Source organism: Glossina fuscipes, unplaced genomic scaffold, assembly GCF_014805625.2.
Source record: "Glossina fuscipes isolate IAEA_lab_2018 unplaced genomic scaffold, Yale_Gfus_2 3, whole genome shotgun sequence".
NCBI classification, from domain to species: domain Eukaryota; kingdom Metazoa; phylum Arthropoda; class Insecta; order Diptera; family Glossinidae; genus Glossina; species Glossina fuscipes.
The window spans coordinates 5,796,121-5,819,082 of NW_023998417.1; the positions used below are offsets into that span (position 1 = coordinate 5,796,121).

At 32.1% G+C, this 22,962-nt stretch overlaps 1 protein-coding gene across 1 annotated transcript; it reads left to right on the forward strand.

Annotated features, from left to right (window-relative positions):
* Positions 1-8,817: 8,817 nt before the first annotated feature.
* LOC119634760 (SUN domain-containing protein 2) lies at positions 8,818-19,853 on the forward strand. Its single transcript, XM_038029110.1, has 4 exons — positions 8,818-8,916; positions 9,396-9,805; positions 17,071-17,808; positions 17,880-19,853. The coding sequence occupies exons 2-4, from the start codon at positions 9,658-9,660 to the stop codon at positions 19,799-19,801; spliced, it is 2,808 nt and encodes a 935-aa protein (XP_037885038.1). The 5' UTR covers positions 8,818-8,916; positions 9,396-9,657; the 3' UTR covers positions 19,802-19,853.
* Positions 19,854-22,962: the final 3,109 nt, after the last annotated feature.

The following is a 22,962-nucleotide window of genomic DNA, read 5'->3' on the forward strand; positions in this document are numbered from 1 at the left end:
AGCAACTTTCCAAATGTAACACAGTTACTTATTTGCCTCTTTACCGGTTTCCTTAGTAAACAAAGGTCCCATTGATATGAATAAAATAAAACTGGACACACAATAAAAGCCGAAAATTTCCAAAAAGAAGAAAAAAAAACAAAAACAAAAAAAAAAGGAACAGAAAAAAGTACTAAAAAAAAAACTCACCGTTGATTTAACACAATAGGGCAACAACTTGTGTTGTTGATATATTAAACAATGACATGTTTTTGTTAATATTTACAGATAAACAACATTCAACTCCATGCTTAGATGCATGTATTCACTTATGTTTGCTGCGAGATAAATAACCCCCGTGTGTGTGTGTGCAACCGATCACTCCCATCCAGCACATACGCACATAATTAAGTATGTTTATCGACTTGGAAAGAAACTGAATTTCCGTTTCGTTTAATAATTGTTATCTAACCGCTTGAGAATATGTGACCGACCACAAAAGAAGTAAAGGCGATTATAAATGGATGAGAGAGAGAGAGTGGCTTCAAATCATTCTTTCAATAAAATTAATTAAATTTGGAAATTTAAATTAATCAAACTGTCGCAGACATCATTGTGTAGAAGCGATAAAACCACGAAAAATATCTTGGAGTGTAAGAGAAGCTCTAACGCATACGTCAATTGCATTTAAATGTATTACTATTGCAATTGTTGGAATAATTTTACAAGTAATCGTTTAATTGAATTTGTCAAAGTTTTTTCATTGGAATGTGAACAATAATTCATTTATCTGCTTTGAAAATGCAAAAAATGCGAATCCAAATTTCCAATGCGTAGCTTTCTTGATTTTCATTTTGATCTCCATTCTCCAAAGCATTCGAAAAATGCAACAAATTCCAAAAAAAATTGTTGATAAAAATGTTTTTGCTTTTCATGAAAAATATATTTGAAATAACAAGTCTTTGTAAGATAATGAACTTAAGACCATATAGGCGTAGATCGCAAGTAATTGATGTAAAAGAAGCCCCTATATGAGCACTGATATGAATTGCGATTAGCATTGTACTGAACGGCAAAGCGGAAGTTTCAAGTGGTAAAATCAAAACCTTATGAATAATTATCGAAACGGAAGAAAGAGCGAGTAATTGTTAAGGCAATCGTTGCAACAACTTTTGTACATCTATTTATCTGTCTTCTTAAAATTAAAAATTAAATTAAAAATTTCCTTTATATTGATAGTTTTTTATAAAACATTTTGAAGTAGCTTTTAAATGAAATTTTAAATGTATAGGATAATTTCGGACGGGGGAAAAATAATATGTAGTTTAAATTTTCGGAGAATAGACAAATCGGAATTCATGTTTTCCGATAAATAAGACGCAACTAGCGTACAGGTTATGTATTCAACAAAAGCGAATGCGTAAAAATATCGAAAGTGAAGAAAAGATTCTTTAGCGTTCAGCTCCTGAAGATCCTTGAAAAAAACCATTTTAAACTTTTCTATATATCATCTGTCCAAAATCTGGAAATGAATTCATCAACCCCTAGTAGTCAATATTCTCACAATATCTTATGTTATCGAAGCGCTTTCCCCGTTTAGCCGCAACAACCTTTTCATAGTAAAAAGTAAGACATTACCGGTCGTCGAATCAATAATTTGGAACTTGCTTTTTATCATATATTTTTTTTATTTATTGTGATTCATGTAACACAGCGAGAAATAAGGCATGAGAGAGGTATAGGGAGGTGGAGAGAGGCATATGCCTACTCGGTTAGTGTTGTGCCTTTATCAACTATGCAGTCGCTGTAAGCAACGAACAAAGTAAAATCTACTACCCTTGAGAAAACTGCGATCACTGAACTGGTGGTCGCTGTCCTTACCTACCTGGTACACAAAGGATGTCTTACGTTCTGTACAAAAAGTCTACGCAATCATTGAAAACTAAAATTTCAACAAAAATTTATTCTAAGAACTTTGAGAAGCAATATTATTGGCTCAACTCTGAAAAAAGTTTTCAATTAATCGGGACATGGCCTTCATATTTCTAAGTTAATTTATTTTATACTTTCTATTGATATAGTCTTAGTAGTAAGTAAGGTTTTTGGACACATGAAAATGTTAGCATAATGCAAGTCGTTATTAGCAGGCAAAATTTACACTCTTTTGAATCAATTGAGTCACTTATAATCGGTTTAATACTGGTATGCTATGATCAGACTATGGTCAACACTTGAGTCAATTCTCTTAAACTCAGACGATCGGCTGTTTGATTATAGTCATGTCTTTGCCTGTTAATGCTGTTGAAGGTTTATTTGGCAAATTAACTATGTTTTATAAATTCCATATAATGTATGTATACCGCATATAAATATTTTGTGCAAGAAGCATACGACTTATGAGTTCCTTTCACTTCCATATATGAATTAGAGTACATTTTGCCCTACAATTCCTACTTTGAAGTAAATTTACTTTAAAACTACAGGTATAAGAGCATAAAACGTTTCCAAAAAAAAAAACATAAAACTTAAGCCGCAATTTAGTCGTGAATATAGTCCTCATGTCTCTTACACTTAGTGCATTTCTTCTCCGCGATCATAAACTCATTGCTATTAATTTTAATCCTTAAAGGGAAATTGTACATAAACACAAGGACAGGTTTTAAATTCAATATAAATTTTTATAACTGACCATCAAATAGCCACCTTAGGCAAATTTTTGCAATTTATCTTATTTTACAGAAAACAGATTTATAGTTAATTCACAATCATTTTCATATACACTAGCATTAAACCAGAGAAAGATACTTTTTCCTCTCCTATATTCAGATGTTAGGGTCGGAAAGCAGACAAATTATCATATTTTGAAAAAATTTTTGAATTTTCCATGAATGCTGCGGCGCTAAGAGTTATTATCCGCTCTTGGTTATGTTTTGTATATTTTATGAATTGAGGTAAACACTTGCTAAAATTTCCAAACAGGATTTGGGCTGGATTGCTTGAAGAAAAGAAAAACAAAAAAAAAAGATTGTTTTAAGTCAAATTTTGAGAACATTTTTGATTTATAGTCCGATGTGGAAAATTGTGACCACTCTGTAGCGCCACGACAAAAAAGAAAAAAGTCTTTACCCTCGAAAGCTACTAAATCTTCATTTTATTTTAGAAAATTGGTATTTATGGCTCGCAAGCCAACCGATATTTTTAATTTTTATGCTCACCAATGACAGACTTAATATTCATTTCGTCATCGTCATGATGTCACATCCGGAAAGAAATCCCAGTGACCCTACAAAATATCAGCCGCAAAATCTGAATTGTTTCTCTTTCTGTCCATAGCACATAGGCGCTTCTGCGACGTAAACATGCCCTCAATCAATCGTAAAACTGTAAACATTGGCTTTGAAAGTTGCAACAAACATTTACCGCCATTTATACGATAATGTGCTGGTAACACAAGCAAGAAAAGCATTTTGAAAACTGACAGTTAGGGAGAGAATGATTCGTTCCCATTGTTCAACAACGCCACAAATATATTGAGAGGTTGACGACCACAGTTCGCAATTGGTCGGAATATTGATTTATTGTGAAAGCAAATTCATTCCACCATTGCCTCAAATAATTGACGAAAAACAAATGCATCTACAGCATGTCACTCTTTGGTTCGGAATTTGAGTTGGAAGTAGAAAGTAAAGGATAAAATAGTGCGCTGTGCGGCAGCAAAGCTGTGCAGGCTATATACCCGATGGGCTATTCCTTACAGGACCACGTTCTATGTGCATTATGATTCAATAAAAAAAATTACAAAATTAAAAAAAAATAACTCCATTTTCTAGTTAATGCAAATTTTGGATAAATTTTGGAACACCCTTTAGTTTAAATATTCAGTTTAGGAGACATATATTAAGAACTCGAACTTAAAAGGTGACTATTGGTTTATTTATTTATTTTTTTTTTTTTTGTAATGTGAACTTATCTAAAAACAGAAGACAAACTAATTATGTATTGTCTGCCTGCCAATAATAGGCAAAACCAAGCCCGCCACAAAAAAAAAAAAAATGCTGGGCTATTGTAAGAATATTTTATTGCAAAGCATTTAAAAGACGCCAGGCAGTCATTTTATGATAGCAACGCCTATATGTAGATAGGGGTTAAACTTGTATGTATGTGTTTGTATTGAAAGAATATTCAATGCGAATGCTTACTGACTAATTGTCAATGACGTTATTAATATATTTGTATACATATAAATGACGCATTACATTAATTTATTGTAATGCCTTAAATGATTAAAGAACGTTACGATTATATTGTAAAAAAATACCGCCACAAAAATTGTGTACTGACGCATGTCAATTAAATTGTCTTCTTTACTAAAAAAAAAAAAAAAAAACAGGATAGATAGCCACACAGGCGTACTACAGTACATGTCTACATTTATTACAATGAGCCTAAGAACTATAAAATATTCTTTTCAAAGAGGAACTGATTTAAAAGATATGAATAAATAAATAAAAAAATTATTCATTAAAATGTTAATGATTTTTGCAGGAAACTTATACTTAACAGCAAAAAATTTTGATTTCCTTAATTTAAAAAAAAAATTAACATTCAACCAAGCTTTTGTTGTGGTCAGATTTAATAAAATTTAAAAAAGACTTACCGGATAATAATTGATGTATAAGAGTTACGTGTACGACATATCTAAAACAAGAAAAAGATATATACATAAGTAAGTTATTGTTAATCAAGGACGCAACGTTAGTCTGTTTAGAACTATTTTTTCATAAAACTTTAAATGCTATTTAAATTTCGAATCTCATATAATTTATAATTTATCGATTAAAAAGTAATTTATTGCTAAAGACTTTTTCATGAATTGCTAAAAGTGTCCAATACACACAAAAGTTATCTAATAATACGTTTCTCGATTTATCTGTCTTTCGTAAAGTTTTGACAGAGAGATACGGCTATATCGCCAAAGACTTGCACATTTTGGAATCTTGAAGCGAGTTTTGAGTAATCCGTGTACAATGCAGGCAAGAACAAGCGAGTGCGAGTGTTTGCACTGACTTGTGAAACAAAAAACTTGTTAGGTTTTGAATCGAATTTTTGGTTGCTTCCACAAGGGCGTAAAGAAGCGCACCAAAGAGTGGCTTGACATTGCTCCCTGCCGCATGCTAGCATGTGATCAAGTAGATATCGTTATAATACTGTTTGGAATACATACCAATGACGATATACACATTTTATTATATTTATTAACGTGTACTGGAAAAGGTACACGTAGCGTAGAAATAGCATCTACGTACAAGGCGCTTGGTGGGGATCATCTTTTACGATGCCTTTGGTGTATTGCATTTTATACAATAGAATGAAGGTACGTAATAGATAAATCTTATCTTTCCCTTGTCCAGAAAATTGAAATAATCGACTCTGGTATATCTTGGAATCTACCCAAGATTATAAGCGTCATCTTTCAGTTTACTAAATAAATTTTGATGGTGATGAATAAACATGGATAAATCCATTCAGAATATCGAGCCGATTATTTATATATATCTTTTAAGGTTTCAAATGCATTTTGCTACGGACAACAGCAAAATTAGTACATTTTGCAATACCGAAATTCTGGATGTAGAAAGTATGTGATAAGCATAAGAAGAATCGTAGTTGTTTTCAGCAAATGCATACAGTTTAGCCTGCTCTTTGGTCTTAGTCTAGCCTTTAATTACAATTAGTGTCTAGAGGTCTTCGTAGACTTAGCAACTACTCATGCACATATAAACGCATCCACACATGCTATCTACCTGTAATGTCGACAAAGTGTAAAATAAATTTATGTAAAGGCTTTGAGTGTATGCCAGATATTGATAAAAACAAATCCATTTGAGAATTCATATGAAATGAAATTTCGCTCATTCGCATGCGTGTCCGCGTACAATAACTTTATCAAATATACGCACATTGTTTGAAATTACCTTCAATTGATAAACTGCACGACGAGTAACAATAGAGTACTTTACCGACGTAGCTCTGCGCTGTCGATAATTAAATTCTATTGATAGAAACAAATTGGCTAAGAATGAATCAAACGACGAACTGCCATAATACAAAACATATGAAAACTTTACAGTGAAGTAAGGCCGACAATTAAGTACCGTATATATATTTCAAAATATTTTACTTAATTTCGTTTTTAAAAGTAGGCTCCGACCATCTCCTTTCTATCTCTATATCCCGTTTTTCACAACATCTTTCTAACCGCCATCGTGTTACACGAATAGGAGACATCTTTTGAGTGACAGTCCATATTGAAAAGAAAAAAAAAATTATATGTATATATATATATATATCGGTGAAATTCGGATCCATATGGTCCAAACGCTTTAAAGTAAGTTTATAGACAAAATCGCAGTTCGTTTCTCGTTGCAATATAAAAGTTTAGTCTTTGTAAAGCCGATCATTAAGAAAGGACTCCAGAAAATACTCCAATCGTATCTAAATTTTCCACATTTTCTTACTATATCAAAATATTAGATTCTTGATCAAGACAAAAGGAGAGGAGCTGTGAATATGGTGTAATCTAATCCATTCTTAACCATCTCATTCTTTGGCCAAAGCACTGGTCACCGTAGTAAAGTTCATAAGAATATCCTAACAATTGTGACTTGCAAGTAGAATCCAATAATACTTAAACGAACATTAGGCAGACAGACTTAAATTATTTAGAAAAAGACCTATAAATCGATCGGTGTGATAAGACTCGGTGTTACATATTTGTGCATAAACTTAATATACCATCGCATTAGATATGGTGAATTCTATCGATATGAATTCCAGGAATTATTATTATTATTAACTGAACCGAGAGAGAGAGAGTGTAAAACGGCGAGGTAAAGACAGTGACTAAGACGTACTACTACTACCACTACTACTACTACTACTACTACTATTATTACTGGTACTATACTCGACAAACTCATGTTGCTTTCCTATTATGCTAATATATGCGTCGACATACGTATACCGAAATGTGGACATGTATTGGTAATCATAAGATAAATAAATATGCATGTATTATTTACTTATGCATAAGTAGGGAAAGTAGAAAAAGAAATAAAACAAAAACTAAAAATTACAAAAGAAAAAAATCAAATAAAAACTGTACGCACAACCAACAAATAGCCAGAGAAAAATGTTTGTAAAGCATAACAAGATTGATTTTTATTATATAGAAGACAACCATCGCATAATAATTTGTGATTTAATAGCGATCAACTTTGCCGTTAATTGTTAGAGAAACAATAAAAATATCATGATAATCCGGTATGCAGAACGTGTTGAGAATATTCTGCTTTTAAAGAGCAATAGAAGATTGTTTCTACCTAGCATGAGATATTTCGAAATCATAGCAAAACTTTGACTCACCTTAGAACTAGAGAAACATGCAACGAGGCAAAGGAAAAGGCAAAAGTTGCCATTATTTTCCTAAGTGGTCTTAATACATATCCTATCTTTTTCTGCTTTGTTTATTTATTTATTTTTTTTTTGTTCTATTGTTTCATTCCTTTTCACCTATCGTCCAGGCTTCTTTTGGTCGATTTATATCGTATACGAATTATAAACAGTCAAGATAGGCAATCTTGATTATCTCAAAATCAGATTTTGTGCTGGAGGAGAAGAACCTACCCCCACTTGAAATGCAATTGTGAACAAGATTTTACGATTAAATATATAATTTGTAAGTGCCAAAGACCTGTACATTGATCAAAGACTCGTTTTTGATTCGTATCTGGGGAACGTAATATCAATAAAATGTTTAACTTTACTAAAATATCTAGACTAAGCATATACTCTATGCTTTAAGAAAACAAGGAGAGGCAATGGAGTTAATTGCTAGTTGCTCATCCCTTTTTTTTTAATCTTAGGATTTATTTCTTTGACATAAAAAAATTACAAGAGCAAAAATAATAATAATAATAATAACCTTTAAAAGAATATAAGCTCGAATAGTTAGTCGATTAAATGCTTTACAAAACCCCTTTCCTAAAACCTTTTCACCACTATCCTCCATCCGTCCATTCTTCACCAGAAATTTTAAACGAATAATTTCTAAATAACTTGTTTTTCAAAATTTTAATGTTTTATGTCTTACTAATATTTTTCGTTTGCCTTATAAAATACTTAGCGATTGGATTTATGTACGTGTAGTAGAGAACCAGTAGGTACTTATCGTTTGTTAAACAACAAAGTAGAAGCGCTCCTATTCTTATCCGTAAGGCAATTACAAAAACAATAATAATAGCAACTTTAAACAGACAATAATGATGGATTTCTAGGGAACACACAATGATATCTATAGGATCGTAATCATAGAGATACATATACACACATACACGCGCGAACACATGGAGAATATGCAGGCGAGCATTTAACTTTGCCTCTGGACTTTGTGAATATAATGATGGGTAAATACCGGAGTAAACGTAATGAATATAAATCGGTAAAGAGAGAGTAAAAAATTTCGAGGAGAGAATCGTTTGAAAGAAAAATGAAACGAAAAAAAAAAAAAGAAAACACAGAAACAAAAACAATAACAACAAAAAGCCGATCAATGTTTATATGCTGGACGTGTATATAGTGGCAGTTCTTGAATGAAGGAAGCAAAGCAAACACGAAGATCTCCAATCAGTTCTGAATAAGTAACGACAGTGAACACATGATATTGTACGGTCACGGTTGCTAAAAAGATCCTAAATTGAAAAAGAAAAAAAAAAATAAAAATAAAAAAATTAAAAATAAAATCTTTTGTAAACATTGTATTACAACATATGCAGCAAACAGCAACAAGAAGAAAGCATATCTGATATGCAAACATTGCAACATAATTGGGTTTTTTTCTGACGAATAGGATCACATTACTGCACATGCGAATACATGGTAACGAAACAAAAAAAAAAAAAAGAAAAAAAAACCATAAAGAAAAAAATTAAAGAAATTGTAAAATAGATAAATAGCAAATAAGAAAAAAAAAAATGAAAGTGTTTTTGCATTCCGTGATATCCGTTTGTCATTTCGTTTTAATTGCACTTAGACCTTAACGCAAGCATAACGTGTGTTGCATAAAAATTTTCGAAAATATTAAAAAATTCATAGAAATTCTAATGTTTAAAGTGAAATTTCAAATGCTTTTAAGAGAACACAAGTGAAAGAAGATACAAAAAAGAAAAAAAAACTTGAAATCACAAGCACTGCAATTAATAATACCACTGCCACAAACAGGTGTTATACGTTAACGTATATATACATATATGCATATATATTTCACGGATATATATATATATATATATATATATGTATATCCGTTCATATGCATATACTTACGCACATAAATCGAAACGATATATATATATATATAGGTATTGGAAAATCAAAGACTAACTGACTGACTGACTGGTCTTGGATGGCATCCATAAAATCTAACTGTTAAGCAAGGTTCTTCGGGAACATCAACAATAATAGCAGTGTGCGCAACTATAAACCAAACGCAACAACGCAACAACATTAACAACCGCATCAACGTCATCATCGCTATCACCGTCATTAATATTAATATATAGCAGCAGCAGCAGCCGCGACAGCACACAGAAACAACAATTCCATTTATTGAAGGAAGAACAAATGGCAAAAATAATGGCTAGCAGCTGCAAATATAAACCTTTTGCAAAACAAAGATGCAACAGGTTTGCCGGGTTTCAGCCTAAACAACCACAACATCAACAACATATAATATTCGTTATTATGTTATTGGCCGTCTTGATTTTACCTTGTAAGTAAAAAAAAAAATGAAAAAAAGAAACGCAGACACACGAACGCAGTCAGACAAACACAACGCTATACATAGATAAAAAAGATGGACGGACGGACAGACAGACAGACAGACAGACAGATAAACAGACAAACAAACAGACAGGCACAAAAGCTAACCAGTAGTTAGTTTTTTACGCTTCTAAAAACTTGTGTAAGAAAGCAACAACAACAACACTCACTATAGAATTGCTTAAAATGGTTAAAGGCGATATATGTAAGCAAACAAGTAAAATAACAACAACAAAAATTAAAAAAGAAAATATTAAGTGAAATATATATTTGTTGCATGTCACAGTTTAAAATTTGTTCCTCATCATTATACGATTGTTTGCATCGTTGTATATATCTCCAGTTGTCCTTTAACAAGATCAAAGTTTCTTCCGAAATACGAAGATTTATATGCGATATATATGATGAACTTGGATCTTTTCAGAGAATCATTAGATTTGCAATACATATGTACGCGTATATATTAGATACATACATACATACGCAAATTATATATATTATATATATATGCGTGTGTATGTGTATGTAAGCCTACATATGTATATTGTACATATTATGCAGAGGAATTATATATGATGAACTTGGGGTTTTTTAGAGGATCACTAGATATATATATATATATATATATATGTATGTATGTAAATATAATGCTTCTTGCCTTTTGTTTGATTGTCATAACTATTCAAAAATTCACAGTGTGGCAAAAAAAAAAAAAACAAAGGAAACAATTATCCTCCATCAGGACTATTGCTACTGATTAATCTTTTGTCTGTTGTTTGTATTGAATACTGCGTACGATAAACGGAATTTAATTTATGGCTAAGAGTACACTACAAAAACATCGGTCAAGAACAAAGCTCGATCAGAACAGAATTTTCATTAGTTTCTAATAAGTTCTTTCTACAGTTCGTCCGTTCTTTCTTAAGTAGACAAGTCTGCGAAGATTCTCTTAATGAAAGCAAATTTATCTTTGAATGAATTTCTTCGATTACTATTTAAAAACTCAAGAAGCTATTGTCGTTTTTTTTTTTTTTTTTACTCTCTTTAGAATATTTTCTTTCTGAACTAAATAAAAACAAAGAGAATTTTTACAGATTTTATACCCAATAGCGGAATACAAAAAGCATACTAATAGAAGCAATCATATATAGAGACATACACGCCCCGCCGTTCTATTTCAACTTTATTTAATGGACTTTCTCTTCAGTTAGCGTGACAGTAGGAAGTATTCGCATTGATGTAATTCTTACATTTTTTTTGGATTTTTTGCCTTAAAAGTGCTTTCTTGTCTATAGGATAGAAAGTTTTTCCTTACCATCACCATCTTTATATTTACTTAGGACATTCTGCTACGCACACAGAGTGAGCAGGAGGTAAATATCTCTGACTATAGTGAAACTGTTTGCCGATATAACCATAGGTGAATATTTTGTTCAGCGACGACTACTAGAGCATATGACGGTTTAATTGTAATCATAATTGTGAAAAGTTTTCTGCGCGCTTTCAACACATAACACTGGAGAAAGATTCAGGAAAATTAAAAGAAAATCTTTGTGAACGCAAGCTAATCAGGTTTTTATTCAGAAAATTTGAAAGATTTATTAAGAGTTAAGAGTTCTTGAAAATTCGAAACCTCTTATGGAAAAATTGCACTGTTCGACTATCATCCTCGCTTCCCGTCAAAATAATTTGGTTACGAGTATAGATATTTTAATTAAAATGAATTACGTTAGTTTATGTAAAGCAAAACAGGAAAGTTCTTCAATATTTCTGAGGCTATTAAATTGGAAATATGGAAAGTGATAAGTAAAAGAAGAGAAAGGCAAAAGAAAACGATGCTTAGGCTTTCATTTATTATTTCTAATTAGTATCTCAAACTTTCCAGCCTTACATTCAACACGTACTACTTTTTTTTGATTAATTTAATTAAACCAATCAGTTGCTTCTTCTTCTTCTTGCTCCAAGTTTTCTTAGTCCACGAAAAGAAATCTTTAAAAAAATTGATCTTCTTTTTATCTCTCAAAAAGAGGCGCATAATGGGATTTACGCAAGTAAAAGTGGGTCGTTTACGACTGCTCCCTGCTATGTTTTATTTTTTTTTTTTTAAGTATTTTATCGCTGCATACGTTTCTTTTTATTGTCTCCTTCTTTCTCCTCATCGAAAACATTGGATTATCTGCATCGCGGTGTTATTAATGCGTTTCTGGCGTCTCTCAGACCAAACGGTCTGACGGTGCGAATGACTGCAAAACAACTGCATATCCAGGAAATCGAACGCGATCTGATACAAGCGTTTACAAAACAGCTGTATATCGTCATCTCCAATTTACTATTTCTCTGCACACGCGTTATGAATGTGTGCTGCTTGTTGCATTTGTTGCAATAACACGTGTTGAAGCTGACTTAAACGCCAGTTGCTTTGATTGGAAAGTGCCGGTGCTTACGCAACACAGATTTCAACATTTCGCACGCGCTAATAATATGTACCTCTGGTGTTTGTAATAACAAAAAAAAAAACAAAACAAAAAAAATCCTCGACTTATCCTTGAATTTTTTCGCATTTTTTTTTTTTTTGTGGCAGCAATTATTTCCTTTACGGCCTTTTACAAAACCAAACCAAGTTTTTAAAGCACTTATTTTTATATACATATATATTTTTTATTTATAGTTAACCTCACGAAAAACCTGCTACTTTCTTAGCTACTTAACTTAGTTGCCGAGAAATTTTCTTATCATCTTCTCACATATATGTTGTTAGTGTAGTTGCTCTGTTGTTTCTTAGGTAAAAGCAAGTGAAAAAATTATAGTCGGGCGAGCTCGACCATTAAACACATTTCATCTCTTATGTAACAAAAATTCTTCATTTATTTGTATGCAAAAGCATTCTTTTTTTGCTAGTCCTTATAAGAGAGGTGACCCAAAGACTAGAACTGACGTTATTTAAAAAAAAAATATTATAAGTTAGACTTCTTTCTTTTAAAAAGGTTTATTCTTCAGGTGAATATTTATATGGTAAGGAGTTGCTAAAAATAGACTTATGTGGTCCAATTTTTTATTTTGTAATCTGTAATCAAATTATTTTATTTGGATAAACGTTCACCTTAAAATATTAAAAATAAAAATTTTTTGCCGTATAGAAGCTTACGTTTTGTGCGAATGTTTTTATGAAAGGTAGTTCCAAAAATGGCCCCATTCGACCCAAATTTTCTGCATGTATTTAGTATATCAAAATCTTTTTCTCTGCTGGTGCAACTTTTTTTTTTATATGAAGATCTTTATCTTATGTGCGTTCATGTGGAAAATGGAGAATAAAAATTTTCCGATCTTTTCCATTTTCAATAGTCTTCGTGCTTGGGCCAAGGTATGCGCGCGGGTGAAATATCTCAACTTAGTTACCTGTAGATTGAGCATATAAACACATGGGCAGACCTTAGACGGAGAGTCGGACAAGCTGAAATCAAGTCAAAAAATGAGTCTAACGATATCGGTATAATAAAAGCTGGATCCCTTTTAAGTTCTTCTGTGTTCTGCATGTACGCGCAACAATTTTATATACCATTTATCCACAAGTAGTATAGGGCATAAGCAAGTCTTTGCAATGCTTGGTATCTTAATGGTTAGCATCTACCATCATTTCTGAGCTCATTAAAAGCTTTCTAATTTATTTTCCCAGCACTAATCCGCAACAACTAAAAAAAAGTAAAAACTCTATTTACTCGACTACTTATTATTGCAACTTTTTGCTTTTATTAATAATTAATAGTACTGCTTAAATAAAATAATTGCTTGACTTTGTTTTACTTTTCAATGGAACAGAAAAAACCTTGCAAATTTCACTTTCCATCATCTGTCTTCATAAAAAATGTATACTATATTTGATCTAAGCCGAGTTGTTTGATGCTTAACACCCAACAGCACAACTGAAGCAAAATCTTTTCCTTGAAATTCCATTTGATTTTGAATTTAAATTATTCTCATTACGATGATAGCTATGTAGTAGGGGAAAATAAATATATATATATAGCATATCAGTCAATAAGCTCGAGAGATGCAAATTAGTTTATCAGTTACAGTTGCTTTCGAATTTTCGCATAATTTGCTCTTGTAGTGGAAAATGGAAATTGAAAAATCTGAATTCCATGTGTAGGGTTACTAGAACAACGTGTAACGTGTAATGTTGGAAATGTCATCAAATTTTCATACATTTCTTTGGCACTTTCAAACGATCTATCTTACAACTGATTCAATAACTGCGTGGGATGACATAGAGATGTAGGACCACTATAAGTAGATAGCGCTAAACTTCAAATGAAAAGTGTCAAAACGGAAATATATATATATTACATATATATATATATATATATGTAATTATACCCATAATCAGTACAAGAGCTTTGGCCGAAATAGGCATAGCTAAGTACATGACTCAACCCCTTAAGTTATTTACTTGATTGCTTACGATTCCTTTGATTTCCGATTTGCAATTTCACAACTCTTTGCACCTTTATCAAATATAAAGGCAGACAGGAGGAATCTGTTTAAAATTGTATGATAATCGCCCTTAACAAGCTTTCTAAGAATCTATAGCATCACTCTCGGATTATGAACATAAACATTCTTACATCCGTTGCAAATGGAGAGATAAAATGAGTCAATCATAGCCATCAATGGATAAATCGATATAACAGATGCCGACATTGTTTAACATTCAATTCACTGAATATTTACGAGTTTTATATATTATGTCCTGGAAACAATTTCAAAGACGATAGACAATGTTTCAAAAAGAACAACCGATATATTTTCACATAGATCATGCATGCAAGCGAACAACAATAATAAATGTAGAATTCAATTGAAAAAGAAAATAAATATGAAACAAAGAAGAAGATATCTGAAGAAAAACTCTTAGCATTACAGACATAAAACAAAAGAGAGACAAACGAAACCGAACTAAAGTTAACTAACCCAACGAACGAAGAAATGAGAAAATTTTTCAAAAATTTATTTAAAAGAATACTTTTATTACTTATAACTATGTAGTCAAACCAAGATCCTACTCGGTTGAGGTCAATATACTTATGAAAGTGTTGATGTATTTAAGTCTTTGATAAAAATAGCTCATCATGGTATGGTAGGATGTGGTTTTTGATAAGAGAGCGTGAAATCTCTCAGGAGTTTCATCTTATTAATGTTTTCTTCTTCTTTCTAAATTTACGGAAGATTGAAATGAATTATTACGGACTTTACAAAGAGAACATGATCTGGTGTTCAATCAATGTTTGGCATGAATGCTAACGAAGGCGGTAAAAGAGAAGACAATTAATTTTTTTTTTTCTTTTATTTTTTTTAGGCACTTTTGTTCGCTTAGCGTTCTGTTAAGATGAATCCAATAATAAAAGACATAATTAGATTGATTTTAATATAACGGTTTTAAGGGAAGGAAAAAACATTGTTTCACTTCACTGAATATGTCTCAAGCAAAGTTAACAATGATCATTATATGTATATATATATATATATATATATATATATATATATATATACAAATTTTCTGCTTTACTTTATACAAACAAATTATCTGCGCAATAAATGCAAACAAACAAAACATATGTCTTTGCGTTAAGTTTTATCATGTACAAGTACATACACTTGAACTCCTCTAAGATATTACGAAATCCCTCTTACACGCAAATAAATGCAATGGAATGAAAACATTTCGCGCTAAGCCATACAAGACGAAACTGTAACACCCTTGAATGTTTATTAGCGATTGCAATCTTAAAATTGTTGCACATAGACTATGGTAGACATTGGAATCTACTATAATAGACCTTAATGACGTCAATAAGTAGATAAATAAAAAATAAATAAATAGACAACGAAGAATAACATAAAAGACTTTAATCGTAGCTGAGAACCCAAACGATCGAAAAATTTTTTCCCTCGAAGTATAAGGAACCAGGTTTTCTTATTACAAAGAAAGATCAAATCCTTTCTCTTATGCAGACCGATTTTCTTGTTATTAAATATTTATTTCTTGCGAATGCGCGTTAGGAGATAGGAGGGTTTAGCGTGGAAAGCTGTACATGCATGCGTTTACACCATCGATAAAATTTTTACTGTACTTTAATTAATCTAAGCGGCGTTCCTTGTCACGCTACGTCACTGTTTTACTATTGGCAACTCAACTGGTGATTTAGAATTCATTTCAGAAATGTTTCACAATCCATTTATTGAACGCTAGAGCTTAGTATAATGCAACTTGATCGTGTAATGATGGCCACTTTCTGTCATTTCCTCTTTTCTTCTTTTTTTTTTTTTTGGTTTAAGATGTCATGGCTGATTTAATCACGCATTGTGAATTTACCCACATGTCCTAGCGTCTAGACCTCCTCTAAAATATTTATCATAGTTGAAAATCTCTACCGCTTTAATTAATTAACAACAATTCGCCTATCAAGATTGCTCTACGAGTGAACAGGAGATGCTTCTCACCTCCCTAGGAAATAATTCACAATCAATGTCTAAATGACTTCATTGTAACGAATTTACTTTATTCCAAGACGCGTTTAAGACTATCTTCACTAAAAATAAATTTCCTGAATGGTTTGTTATATCTCTGCCGATTTAGATTATCGTACCGTCATGCACTACGAGACATTTTCAAAATTAGGGATGTATTTTACGAAAGATCAAAACATGAACTTTCATGCTAAGACAAGCTTGGACAGATCGAGATATATTTGAAAGATCCAATGTACTTAATTTTACACTTTTTGGATGGATCCGTAGTTCAATTTTGTTAAGTTTTCGGTCTTAACACGAAAGGAATAATTTGCGATGAAGTTCGTTTTTCTAGGCAAAGTTTTGTGAACGCATTCTTGGCTTGGGCCGGACAGGCAGACAGATAAAGCTGGGCCCATTCCGGCTATTCATCCTAATGAAGAATATTTTTGCTTTACGCTGTCCTACGTGCACTTAATAAAAACATTTGCCAAATATTTTACAGTATACCCCCTACAGTTTGTGTAAAATTGAACAAGTTAACAGCTGGATATTTTCCTGGAGAAAATTACATTTTAAATAGATTGCGATATATTTCACCATATAACGTTTATTGTGTCCATTTTTTTGTCTATATATTGGCCAAGTCTTTAAAAATTTCAACTACATTTAAATGTACGATAATTTTTGTTTAATTTTTATTTTAAGATCATTTTTCATTAGCTGAAGAAACAACAACATTAACAACGGCATTCAGTACTTCTTCTTCGTTTGAAGAGTGTACTACGACAAATGTAGTCGATCTCACCACCATTCAAACGAATAACGATGACATACACATGATCAGATCAAAGCAAGAGCAACAACCAAAAGCGAATGCCACAAACACAATTAATAACGAAACGCATATCGAGGGACAAGTCAAAATTGAAACGGAAGAGCATGCGATCAATAAAGAAAACTCTGTAAATGAGATAACGTTGGTGTTAAATGGAGATTTTGCCGATACGCGAACCATTAGTGGAAACGAACCTACCTACGAAGATCAGGCGGTGAATGCAATGCCACCACATGTTGAAGAAAATTATTCCGAGAATATAAATCAAACATCGGAGGAGAATGCCGATGATGTTGATAATGATATTTTTAGTATATTGGAAGAACGGCCAGGAAATAAGAAATCATCAGATTTTAATAACACACATATGGAGACATTTGCAAGTTTCACCGAAAACTTGGAAGAGTCTATAAGAAATTCCGTAAAAAATGAAATTGAAATGGAGCAACACTTGGAGCCATCGCCTGTTTTGGAAATATTAAAAGATATACCCGAACCAGAAATACGAGAGATTTTAAAAGAGGACTTGCGGATAGATCCCAAAATCTTAGATGAAAATACCGTTAAATGGCGTAGAGAGAAAAATCGAAGTTTTGAAACCGAATCAGGTAATATTTTTCGGTATATTTTATTCAAAAAATCAGTAGCAGCATCTTTAACAAAATTTCTTTCTTCGTAGATCATAACCGAATACCACAGCCACAGCCAGCAATAAAGAATATTTTAACGCAGGAGCTATCTTCACAAATGGAAAAAGAATCTCTTAAAGCCCTTGAAAATGCCAGAGAGATTCGAAATCCAAATCTAGAGCAAGATCATCAACTCGGACAACGCGTCAAACAAATGAATATCAGGCAAAACACTGCAGAGCTTAACTTATTGGATGAAGTAAGAAAGAATCGCGATGATGATGATGATGATGCAAGCAGCACTGAACAAAGTAAAAATAATGACATAAAACCCTATAAAGAAGAAATTGACGAAGAAGTAGAGGGTTCAGGTTTAAAGTCAGATATTTACTTGCAAATCGCCGAGAATAGCAGTGAAATTAGATTGGATAAAACTACTCATATCACGGATATGGTTGAGTTGGAGCATTTAGAGGCAAAAAAATCGAGCTCAGAGGAAAATGACTCCCTCTCTGTAGTGTTAGAGGAATCTTTAACGTCGTCCTTGCCTGAACCAGATGAGCAACAAAATCTTTTAAATTTAGAGCGAGAAGAAGCGGCTTCAGCTGCTCAGCAAGAACTGGAAGAGGCAACAACATTAACAACAGAGCAAACGGAACATATTGTTATTAAGAAAGTTTTAGATATGAAAGATATCTTAGAAATGCAGCCACAAATCGCTGAGACAACATTACCTCTTGAGGAGAAAGAAGAATATGGAAATTATGCCAATTATTCAGATGAACCAAACGATCTTGAATTTGTAACGGGAAAAATCAAAGCACAAGAAAGTGTAGAGAAAAAATCACAAGAAGAAGAAGAAGAAGAACAAGAAGAAGTTCAAAAAAATATCAATGAAGTCGAATGGGGATCCGGTGTTGGTGAAGATTCGTACAATAAATTTGCATCATGGCCAGAGGAAGACGATAGCATCAATGAGAAAAAACTGAAAAATATTGATTTTACCGATCGTTCGCAAAACAATTTAGAAATTAATTCAGATAATCAGTCACATTTGCTGAGTACAGAGAAACTTGAAACTCATAAAAGCAATGATACCGATGATCAAATACCGATATGGCCGCCAACTAGTGACGTATTAAATTCTAATGAGAAAGAGATTTCGGAAGCTGAGGAGATAACAGTAATAATCCCCTCCGAATATGATGAAAATGAAAAAGAACATCAAACTTTAACTGAAACTCAAAGCTATTTGAAATCAGACGAACCGGAAAATCGTTCTCAGGATGAAAGTTCTCAACTCGATGAAGATAACAAAAAAGTAAATTCGTTACAAGATGAGCATAAACGAGTCGAAAATGTGTTTAATATAAAGCAGGAAGAAGATGAGAAAGACAAATTTTGGTTATCCACTACAGAATATTTGAGTCGACATTCTACTGAAAATGCTTTAATTATTAGTACACACATGGCCATAACACCTTTGGGTGTAGATCTATTCACTCACGATATTCGCAGTACAACCGAAAATAGTTTAGATATTGAATATTCGTCAAGGACTGCCAAAGGTTCACGATCGATAAACACGGCGATTAATCAACGCACTGCCACTTTATTTGAAACTTATCCACCACGTGATGCTGGCCAGACATTTAATAATAATTTAGCGGCTGAAACATCATCTGGTATTGGTAAAGCTTTACCGGTTAGTATAAATGACGGTACTAGTCGATCGACAGTTATAATCATTTTAAGTTCGGGTACCGCCTTTCTATTCATCATTGTTTCGGTGACAATATTTTTAATCTCATTTCAACGACAACACGGCACTCTTGATATTGAAATGCAAGAACGCAATTGCGGTAAAGATAATCTTGATGAAGAGGATGCTGAAACTTTTACGAAATTATTGGAAATCGAATTACCATCGCAGGTCGCTGTCGCTTTAGAAGAAACCGAAGAATGTTTGTAGTCATTGAGTATAATATATATAAATACAAAAAAAAAAAAAAAAAAAAAAAAAACGAAGTTTAATTCTTAATTTTTTAATGTTTGTGTGTGTATGTGTAAATATTTAGAAGATATACTCTGTTACGATATTTAGGCTAACATTCATTCGCTTAATCTGTAGCCTTTTAATTTAATTTTAAGCATTTTGCTGTAAATCATGAAAAAAAAAAAAAAATCGTTTTTTTTGGTGGCCATATTTTTTATTTCATATGCAAGCATAAAGTTCATTCTCTTCCATTTAATTTCAATTAAGTAAAAAAAAGTCTGAAAAACATATGGATTTTTTAATTTTAATTTTAATCATAAGTTCCACTAACGTCAACTGCTACAATACAAGTCTAGTTTTGAATTTATATTTTTAAGTTTTTTAAATAAATAGTTAAATCATTCATATGAGTTTTCTTTGCCGAAGATAAGACAAACTCGGGAAAAACTAAACAACAAAATGAAAACACCAACGGTAAGGCCATTTTACTCACGTGTTTAGATGATATCGTAAAAAGTATACTTGACTGCTGTTTCGGAGCCTTAGTGCGTGTCAAACTCAGATACGAGATATTCTACCCTTGTGCTAATCTCTTAGTTAAAGCCTAGTCTAATAAACGATATTTGTCCCATAGTCTCTCCTTATGCTCACATATATGAATAATAAGAGTAGTAACGGGAAAGGGGGTATTAAACGTTGTCCATAACATTGTCCATGTGTAGCAAAGTGAATTTTATTACCAAAGATCCTATTATTATTTATCAATTATTAATTTTTAGTTGTACTATTGTTGTTGCTATTATTGCTTAATGCAATTAAATAGTTATTGTCTTTTGTTTTTAAACATTTTTCATGGTTTAGTTTGCCGACGTTCATTAAACATAGTCGAAGCATTCATTTGCCAGCTTATACCGTTATCATCATCACCATCATCAGTGCTTTCATCCAATTGTCAGCAGTCAACGTTGCTTATATTTAAAGTTTTTACAGTTATGAATTTATTCGTTTTGTTATTGTAAATTGTCACTATCGTAATAGAGATCGACACATTCGTTCACTGCAGGAGCTAATGACAGAGATTTTCGTTATAAAGTGCCTTTGTTATAAAGGCTTACTTTTCATGGAAAACGTTATAAGGGATAGGGTCCGAAAACAAGACCTATCTATGTATAATTGATTTCCGTGTCAAATTACAATAATGGATTAACTTCCAGGGTAAGATATTAAAATTTAGACCTTGTTGAAATGACTGGGGTTTACGCTTCGTGGGAACGAATGCAAAGGGGAAGGCTGAAAAAATTATCAATTCAGTCCGTGGATGATTCTCGACGAGAAATATTGAAATTGGAAATCTGCACAACCAACAGATCTATCTGCGGAATGATCCGTTCCAATCCGTTCCACTTTCCATAGCATCGAAAACATGTCATTATATCAAATTTCGTGAAAATGTTTCTAAAATTGGATGCCAAGTATCGGCTGGCCGGACAAACAAACGAAAGTTAATTTTATTCAGAAATTCGATTCTGAATCGTTCGGTATAATGGAAGTTCAATCTACCTTATATCCTTTTACATATGTCCACGTAAACTTATTACGTGCCATACAGTATCAGCGATGTAAGGTATAAATATTCATTCTTGGTCAACAAACTTAAACGTACCCTCTTGCTTCGAACTATATATTTTTACTAATAGCCATAAAATATTGCAATTATTTTATTAGTTATCGCAATGAATTAGATAATCTAAGAAGCACACTTCACCTTCAGTAGGTGAAAATTTATATATAAAATTCAATCTCACAAATACATCAACTAACGCTCCTCCTTATCGCTGGGTTTAACGTTCTATCAGACTGTCCAATATAAACAAATATTAAGCGAACACAAACACAGCTAAAGGCAATGACCCTGAATATATTCCAACTGAACGTTCCAACAATAATTTTTTTTTCTTTTTTTTTTTTTTTGTAGTATCATTAACGATATGTATGCAAACATTTGCAGCTAAGCATGGACACTGATGAAACAGAAAAAAAAAAACCAAAAAAAAGAGAGAAAAAAAAAAAAATCTGCATTTAATTTTCAACATGAGTTAAATCAGGATGTAGCGAAAATGTTTACACCATTTTCCGGTTTGTTGATTTAACTCTTTTGAAATCGCCCTTAGCTATCTTATCGTATTCATGTTGCACATGTCCAAGCATAGATCGCGAACATTCACATACTTTCACATCTACACCGTTATTACAATGAATAAATGAAATGGTAAATATAGTTGCATTTGTTTAAACTACACACACATAGTATATATACATAGTATATATGCATAGTATATATGCAGATAGATAGATAGATATGCCAGATATAAGTGAGTATAAATGCCAAAATTCAATGTTCTGCTTAGAATGAGGAACGAAATTTCGGGAATTTTGCATTAAAAAAAAAAAAAAGAATTCATTTAAACTACTTGAACATGATTAGTTGTATATGTTGTCTGTATATATAGAGAAATGTAAAAAACAAATGATTTGAAGGAGTTGCTTGAATGCATCCAATTTGGAAGTCGGCCAATTCCATTTTAATATGTTGATGGCATACAACTATTATTGAACATTTCTTACATATAAATGATAAACGAACACAAAAGACGGAGAGAGAGAGAGACAGACAAGAATTGAAACCAAGAAGAATTTGCACAGATTTTATATAAAGAAAACAAAAAAAAAAAGAAGAAGGATGTTAAGCATTTGTAACCTATACCATCCATAAAATTCCTTATTAGGTAATCGAAAAAATGTTGAGCTCCAGTCTAGAACATATCTGTTGGACGATGAAAAATTAATACAAAAACATGTTCGGCTCGTTTGATCAGTTGGAATATTTACTTAAAATATTAGAAATAGATTCATATCAAGCAGAGTGTATTTGTTTTGCATGTAAAATAATCATAGTTCCATCATAATTAGCTAAATCCAAATATCGGGGAATTGATTTATGATAAACTTGTATATAAAGAGTAGTTGACCCTCTAATAATGTTTTTGCAAAAGCTCGTAATAGATTTTTTTTTTTTTTTTTTTTTTTTGGGAAACAGTGACAAACCTATGCAGCGAATTAGCTGATTTTCAAGCTCA

What these genes read in the sequence shown, in the direction of transcription:
- LOC119634760 (XM_038029110.1), top strand. Translation starts at nt 9,658, where the DNA reads ATGGCAAAAATAATGGCTAGCAGCTGCAAATATAAACCTTTTGCAAAA. An exon ending in GGCCGTCTTGATTTTACCTT is followed by an intron (nt 9,806 to 17,070) that starts GTAAGTAAAAAA and finishes TTTTATTTTAAG; the next exon opens with ATCATTTTTCATTAGCTGAA. An exon ending in AAGTTTTGAAACCGAATCAG is followed by an intron (nt 17,809 to 17,879) that starts GTAATATTTTTC and finishes CTTTCTTCGTAG; the next exon opens with ATCATAACCGAATACCACAG.